This window comes from Montipora foliosa, chromosome 2 (assembly GCF_036669935.1).
Source record: "Montipora foliosa isolate CH-2021 chromosome 2, ASM3666993v2, whole genome shotgun sequence".
In the NCBI taxonomy this organism is placed as follows: domain Eukaryota; kingdom Metazoa; phylum Cnidaria; class Anthozoa; order Scleractinia; family Acroporidae; genus Montipora; species Montipora foliosa.
The window spans coordinates 5216404-5223903 of record NC_090870.1 but is presented as its reverse complement, the minus strand read 5'-3'; the positions used below and the strand labels follow the sequence as shown (position 1 = coordinate 5223903).

The 7500-nt window shown below is 38.8% G+C and overlaps 1 protein-coding gene and 1 long non-coding RNA gene across 3 annotated transcripts in view; one reads left to right on the top strand and one right to left on the bottom strand.

The window, feature by feature from the left end:
- Positions 1-7500, bottom strand: part of LOC137992181 (uncharacterized) — a 50528-nt gene that overhangs the window by 2573 nt on the left and 40455 nt on the right. The gene's annotated exons all lie outside the window — the stretch shown is intronic.
- The window catches only part of LOC137992179 (coiled-coil domain-containing protein 171-like), a 42358-nt gene that overhangs the window by 5985 nt on the left and 28873 nt on the right, over positions 1-7500 (top strand). For both annotated transcript variants that reach the window (XM_068837330.1, XM_068837331.1), the window contains exons 6-12: positions 56-144; positions 605-645; positions 1696-1790; positions 2789-2881; positions 3616-3710; positions 5296-5500; positions 7124-7235. In XM_068837330.1, coding sequence (XP_068693431.1) covers positions 56-144; positions 605-645; positions 1696-1790; positions 2789-2881; positions 3616-3710; positions 5296-5500; positions 7124-7235 — 730 coding nt within the window. The remainder of the gene's footprint in view (positions 1-55; positions 145-604; positions 646-1695; positions 1791-2788; positions 2882-3615; positions 3711-5295; positions 5501-7123; positions 7236-7500) is intronic.

Below are 7500 nucleotides of genomic sequence, written 5' to 3'. Positions count from 1 at the left end.
AACGGAAAAAATTAAACCGTTCATTTGACATTTACCGACAATTCTTTCTCATTAGGAAAACATGATTCTGCAGCTAACAAACAGACTTCAAATCGAGGGAGAAGAAAAGAGGAAACTTCACGTTGTGATTGAGGAACAGGAGAGGTGATAATAATATTATTGTTGACTAAAGGTTCTCTGATTGCAAAAATTTCTCCATTTAGCTGTCATTTGTTATTTGCTCCGTGAGATTGTGATACACTGGGACCAGCATGTTTATCATTCTCTGGGTAAAAGGCAAAATCCTGTGTTTCAGTTATTGTAGACTGACCGCTGTCCCTTCTGAGTCAGTTGAACTGCTCGCTTTAGTCATGCAAATTGCTCACTGGGACATCTAAAACAAAGCAACTTAAGTTAAATTTTCTTTGTTTTAGATGTCGCACTGGGCAATTTGCATTCCAGTAGGGTAGGTTTTTTTTGTTCCATGTGATTGCTAGCTGCAAAAGGCCTATCGCACAATCATGGGTCCTTTTCAAGCTTGGATTTTTTCAGTCTCATCATTAACTGTGATGATCTTTTGCTTAGAGAGTCCATTACATGTATGTGTTAATATTATTGTCAACAGTTTGTATGCAGAGCTGAAAGAAAAGTGTTCATCCCTGGAGAGTAAGTAACATTATTCTTTTTCCCTTCAAGGACTGAATTTATTAGTGATTAAAACAAAAATTGATATGCATCCTCTGAAAAAAAAAATACTAGTGTACTGATGACATGATACCAATTGATACTATACACTTTCATAACAAGAAAATTATGGCAATTTTCTTTATAATAAAGATAAATTCATGTAAATGAATGTGAGGGCAATAACCTTAATTAATCCCTTTTTCTTTAGTTATAAATAGTTTGCATTCTCCAGGTGGTGGTCTTATAAGCATTGAAAACTTTGGATATTTATTGCTAACAGAAAAGGCATTCAACTTGCATCATCAAAATGGCTCTTCATGTCACGAGAGCTGTCAGCATTATGTTGGAAGCAAAGGTGTACTCAGTATGATGTCCACAATAAGCTTCTGCTTTTTAACAACTCAGTCCATTGGTCATTTTGGTGATAAACTAGACTAAGTCTTATTTCTGATGCTCATAAAATAACCACTTTTAATGTACATCATTCGAACTATGGAATCATGGATTCACCTCATGTTAGGAGCAAAACATTTTGTGTAACAGTGACCCATCTCCATTTTCTGTTTCTGTGGATAGAGCATCTGGCAACAGTATGAGAGGGCTGAAGGTGAACTCCAGCCAGACTCAAGGTTTTTCATTGACTGAGGAGAAAGTGCTGCCTTAATTTATAATATCTCTATTAGCCTCTTTTTAAGTTTTCTCCGATGAGGACTATAAACTGTTACAGTAAGACCTGTGTTGCAAATCTTGTTCAAAAAAGTGTGTGATTCCAGTGCAATGCTTTACGTGTACCAACTTGGCCTTTGCCTGGAATCCTGTTGTAGCTGCATGAAATTTTCAGGTGTCTATAAGGGACAATAATATTGTTTAGATTGTCCAGGTAAGCGTGAGGATCACTTCTCCCTTACGAATATTATTGTTGTCGTTTCAATCTGACTGTTTGCATCCTCTTAGAGTTTTTTCACTCTGTTAAAAAGTGCATTTTTGAGGAATAATAACATTAATGATTTCCTTTTTTTTTTGACTCAGACCAAAGATCAAGCCAAGGAGAGACATTGCATAAACAACAGAGAGATTTGGAATTTTATTCTCAAAGGGAAGAGCGACTGAAGAAAGAGATTGAGGTACAATACAGTTCACTCCTGATAACTCGAACCCTCACTATCTTGAACCTCGCATTCACTTGCACCAAAATTGATTTCCCCTGGATTCCGTCGTACATAATTTTACTGCAATTTACCCTCGGTAACTCAAACCGCCTGCTTTTAAACTTGAACCAATTTTCGTTTCCCTTCAGGTTATTCTCGATATATTTTTACCCTTGATAACTTGAACCACGTCTGTCAGTACGTGACAAATCAAAACAAACAGTGTACTAGTTAAAAACATTTAATTTCTTTTCAACCAGCCCTTTAGTCTTTGTCCTTTTTTGCAATACACAAAATGTGTCAGTCCAGTTCAGGTTTCAGGTTGGTTTAGGGTACATTTAACTTCAGAGCCTGTAACTTCATAAAGGGTTGTTGCTCAACTCCTTACTCCCGATAACTCGAACCTTTTTCAATTTCCCTTTAAGGTTTGAGTTATCGGGAGTTAACTGTAATTCATTAACATTGATTTGACTTTATCACTGATACTGAAAGAGAACCCATGCACTGAAGAGGACTTTGTTCTTGGTCCGGTGTTTTGGCCTTTCCAAGGTCACATCAGCTGACAAGACGCCATTCAAATTTATAAACTGTTTCACCAAATACTTGTAAATATGCAATCATACTGCAACTTCTTTGCTTCCAGAAAGGTGTACATTGAAAAGGAAGGAAAGGAAAAGATTCAACTTTATTTATTAGTTTTTTGTCATCTAGCACTGGAGCACTAATTGTAAACTGAGATAACAAATTATTAATGAAATTAAATCAAATCAAATATTGGTTTTTGAGGAGAAGGAAAAGTTGGTGTACCCGGAGAGAAAAACCTCTTAGAGCAAAGCAGAGAACCAACAAATTCAACCAACAAATAATGCGGAGTCTGGGAATTGAACTCTCACCACTATGCCAGCCCTGCACCCCAAGAAGAGTTTGTTCGTAGAGAGCCTTTAGAACAGTTGTATTTTCTATCTTGCACCTAGCAATATCAAGAACGTGTCAAGTCATTGGAGGAAAGTATCGAAGCTGAGCGAGCTGCTCATTTGGAGACAAAGTTTAACTCTGAGATTGTTCAGGTGAGTACATTGGGTTGCAGCGGAGGAGACGTTATGGTGAACAGATGGAAGAGTGCCTTTTTTTCATTTCCTTCCAAAGCCTGACACTTAGTTTATCAAGCAAGAAAATAAGTCCCCTTGTCCTGCCTTAAACCAATGTATTTTGAAATACCAATTATTATAATAAGAAATATCCGAAACTGCAATCTGGGTGAAATGGAAAGGGGTGCGGGTGTTTGTCTGGGATGGCCACTTTGTGAGTATTTATGGCTAAAACGTTTTAAGGTTCTTGGTCTGCATTTTGTGCTTAGTCAGCAGTCTGCATTTGGCATTTTGTACGCAGTCCAGAGACCCGTTTTTTGAAAATGAAAGTCCCAATAATTGTCTAGTTTACAAATGATTGTCCAGTTTACAGATTGAAATTGTCTCCCTTCTTATGATACTGTGGGAATGGTGAAACCCGAAAAAGATCTAGAAAGTTACCAGAGAAACAGTGATGATGTTTCCGCTTGAATCTCAGTTTTCGTAGCAATATCCATTAGTCAAGAGTGAATGCTATGTTCCATCTGAGTGTTCGCCGTATGTAATGGAAACTGGCTCATACAACTCAGGCACAGGAAAGCTCTGATCTTGTATGGGGCACCAGATTGCGTGCATTTCTGGACACAAGGGTACCATTAGGGCTAACTCTGTTCAGAATGAATCGTTTCATAATTATTGCAAATATTCTTCTTGTTTTCTTTTCAATTGAAAAGCTTAGAGTCAGAGATCTTGAAGGTGCTCTGGAAGTTGAGAAATCAGAGGTGAAGGAAGTAAAATGCAACTTAGACACGCTCACAAAACAACACAGGTTGGTGACAACCATAGCAAACCATAAAATGAAGTTCAGTAGAAGCTTCGCTTTGTAGCCAGGGTCATCATAACATCTGTTGCTCCTTTGCTAACAGTGTGTGGGTTCGTTAACGTCCCACAGATTCAAAAACAAGTGTTTTTAAAGGAGGCCTGTATGGTTTAGATCGTCCTTATCCGAAAGACTTGAAAATTCTTGAAAACCTAATCATTTTCAGATGTCATGACAGTGGCAGCTCTTTCCCCTTATAGTAGATGTTTTGAAGGTCCAAGTAAATCGTTAAAGGAAATATTTTCCGAAGATACAAAATTTTCATGAGAAAATTTAGAAATACTTTTGCAGCTCGAGAGCAAATTCGTTTCCAGAAGTTGTTTTCTCATTTGCCACTTGCTTGAGGCCTAAGACATTGAATGTTGGTCTGGCCTAACTCGTCTCTTCTCACAGCAACGTCCGGTAACCAAGCGATCCAGTCGGCCGTCTACCTTCATGAAAAATGTGTTTTAGCTAAACTATTATACGACATATTTATGGGAACTACTCTAGATTAGATTACGCAATAGTTTCTGTATTTTTTTTTTGTTTAACCCTTTCAGCCCCGAGGGGTTCCCCATTGACGAGTAAAATCGTCTGGCGTTAGACAGAGTAAAATCTATAAGTGCCATTTGGCACCTTCGGGGCTGAAAGGGTTAAGACAGTATGTTACCGCTCTGAGGCTGAACATGTCTTCTGTTGTTAAGGATGCCAGAAGTATGGAAGGATTGCATTTTGAAAAAAAAAAGTGCTAAATTCCCAAAATTTTGGTATCTCACAGTGAAGACATTGCCAAGAACTTGGTTGAAATGACTCGTTCTGCTGAAATAATAATTATTTCAGCAGAACAGAAGATGTACAATTATTGTACATCTTTCTCCAAAATATGGGGGAATTCTTCGAGGGCAAGTAAAGGTCATAATGAGAGATTTCTGGGGAAGTTTGACAAAGAAAAACTCGCCAATGACGTGTATGTAGCCCCTTCAATTAGTGGGATGGTGATTATTATTTTTGGTGACATTACATGTACATTAATTTAAGAGTTTGAAAAAAAAATCCAACTCAATTCCATGATTGCCCCTGGAAATAACAAGGAAAAAAAATGGAAAGGAAAGGAACTTTATTTAAGTGTCTAGTCATTCTAGCGCTGGAGCGCTAATTGGGGACACTGTAAACTGAAATTAACAATGAAAGCAAATCAAGTCAAATGTTGGTTTTTGAGGAGAGGGGAAACCGGAGTACCCGGAGCAAACCTCTCGGTGCAGAGTAGAGAACCAACAAACTCAACGCACGTGTGACACTTAATCTGGGAATCGAACCCAGGCCACATTGGTGGAAGACGAGTGCTCTCACCACTGCGCCATCCCTGCACCTCGGAAGCTTCGGTGTGAAGATTTTCTTCCCTTTAACTTATTTTTTGAGCCACAGCTACGCTAAATTTGGGAGCAATCCTATTGCAGTAATTCAATGGAGAGCTCGTTCGTTGGCTTAGCAAAGAGAGAACCCTTTCGTCAGTTACTGGCTTTGAAACCCTGAGTGTTTATATTCTGTCCAGGGAACTTGAGATGGCATTTGACAAAGAAAGAGACGTCTGCAATGCGGAGAGGGTCAAAGTGGCCAGCTTAGAGGAGAGCCTGGGAGTGGAGAGAGAAAAGCTACAGGAGGACATCAACGAAAAACTGCAGATAATCACGGACTTATCGAAACAATTGGAAGTACATCAGAAAAACTTTGAAGCTTTAAAAGGTGAACTTAGTCAGGTAAAGTCAATCTTTGTCAGTGACAGCAAGAAATGAATCAAGAAACGCCCAGTTTCGGATACGTGAATTTCTGCTATAAATTAAATAAAAACTGTGGGATGCTTCCAAAGACGTTCGCATTACAATTTGTATGTTGTCATGTTGTTGAGGATGTTAAGGAAAACTGACTTCTGTCTTTGGCAGTTAGGGGACATCCAGAAATAAGTTGCGAACTTCACAACTTCGTCTAGCACCTGCACACCTTCTCAACATCTGTCCAAAAGTAAGTTTATTCCTGCCAACGCCACCGCTCCCACTCTGTCAGTTTTTCTTTGTGGAAGCAATGAAGAATAAACCTGCATTCTGTCAAATGAAATCGTTTAGCATGTGGTCGGCAGGATTAGCTTGAAGGGCTTCTGTGTGAATGAGACCACAATTGTGTATAACAGCCAGAAGTCAGGCTACTTAGCCAAGTGCTGTAGACTCACCAACCAACCAATCAGTCAGCAACGAGGGGGACTATGTGTGCCATGGTTTTCTTAAGACCGGTTCTATCCGTCCATGAGACAATTTAACATTTTTTCTAGTTGTAAATACTGTCGAAATTCTCAAAATGTTTTAACCTTGGGGTAAGTCATGTTTTACTTCGACTGTTGTGAGTGAGGCAATCTCGCTAATCCACGTATCTGCACCCCACGTGGATTGTTGTTTGTGTCTTTTGGAACTCTGGTATCTGGTCTTCATTATCTCTAAGCGAGAAGACAGAGAGAAGGAGACAGGTCTTCTTGATGCCATAAGAATTTTAGCATGTCACTAACCTCTTAAGGGAAGGGTATGATTTGGATCTCATGATATTATTTGTGTTGTATTGTGCGACAGCTTGTCGAGTGGGAAGGTGGTTGAAGCTTTTGACACTTCCATTCTCTCTTACACCACGGCCACCAGATTCTAATCTATAAGGGCCGATTTACATGGTACGATTTTTGTCGCTTGCGGCAAAGCTTACGACAGGCGTACGACATGACTTACGATTGTCGAAGCGTTTAAAACAACTTACCCATGTACTTAAACTTACCCATGTACTCCGAACGTTGTTTCTTTTAAATCTGCTCTTAAAGCAAAATCCAACATTTTAGATAAAATAACATTTAATGGCATACAGGGCATAAACAAAGACATTGTAAATTACATATACTAATGATATTTTTATCATTATTATTATTATTGTTATATTTAAATCTATTTTTAGCACTATAGTCAATTAACTATCGTTTATCTTACTGGGTATTGTATTCTTTCTTATTTATTGTAAATAATTCGTAAGTTCGTTAACATAATTTTTTTAAATTTTGTAGATACACTTTAGTTCTAGGTCCACATCAGCTTTTTAGCTGCCCTTTTTTATTGACCTACATGACAAATAAAGTATGTATGTATGTATGTATGTATGTATGTATGTATGTATGTATGTTTTAAACATGCTACGACATTTTTCTGACGTACACGCCAATCGTAGGTAATGTCGTAGGCCTGTCGTAAGCTTGTTGCATACGACAAAAATTGGATCGTGTAAATCGGCCCAAAAGGTGCGTGTAGTGACCAAGAGTTAAGTAAGGGTATATTTAAAGTATCTTTTTCGTTTAGGCAAAGAAACGGCAAATTCAATTGGATACAACTTATGGCAGCAGCATGCGTGAGTTGGAACTGCTTTTGGAGAATTTCCAGATTGAAAAACCAGTGGAAAACAAACGGCAAGGTGATCAAAGCTATCTACGCATCATTCTAGTGCTATTTGTTTTCTGTATTCAGTGTAGACGAGATGACTCTAACCAATGCCCGTAGTATTTGGGACCTGCAACTTCGGCCATTTTGGAGGCAGCGTGGTTCAGTGGATAGGGCGGCGTTGGGTTTGCATCCCGTTGCCCCTGGGTTCAAATCTGGGGTCCCGTTTCCCGAAAGTCCCGAAACTTTACGGGCCATTTTCGGGTGTCACAATTTCCTTTGTATCTCAAGAACGCGAG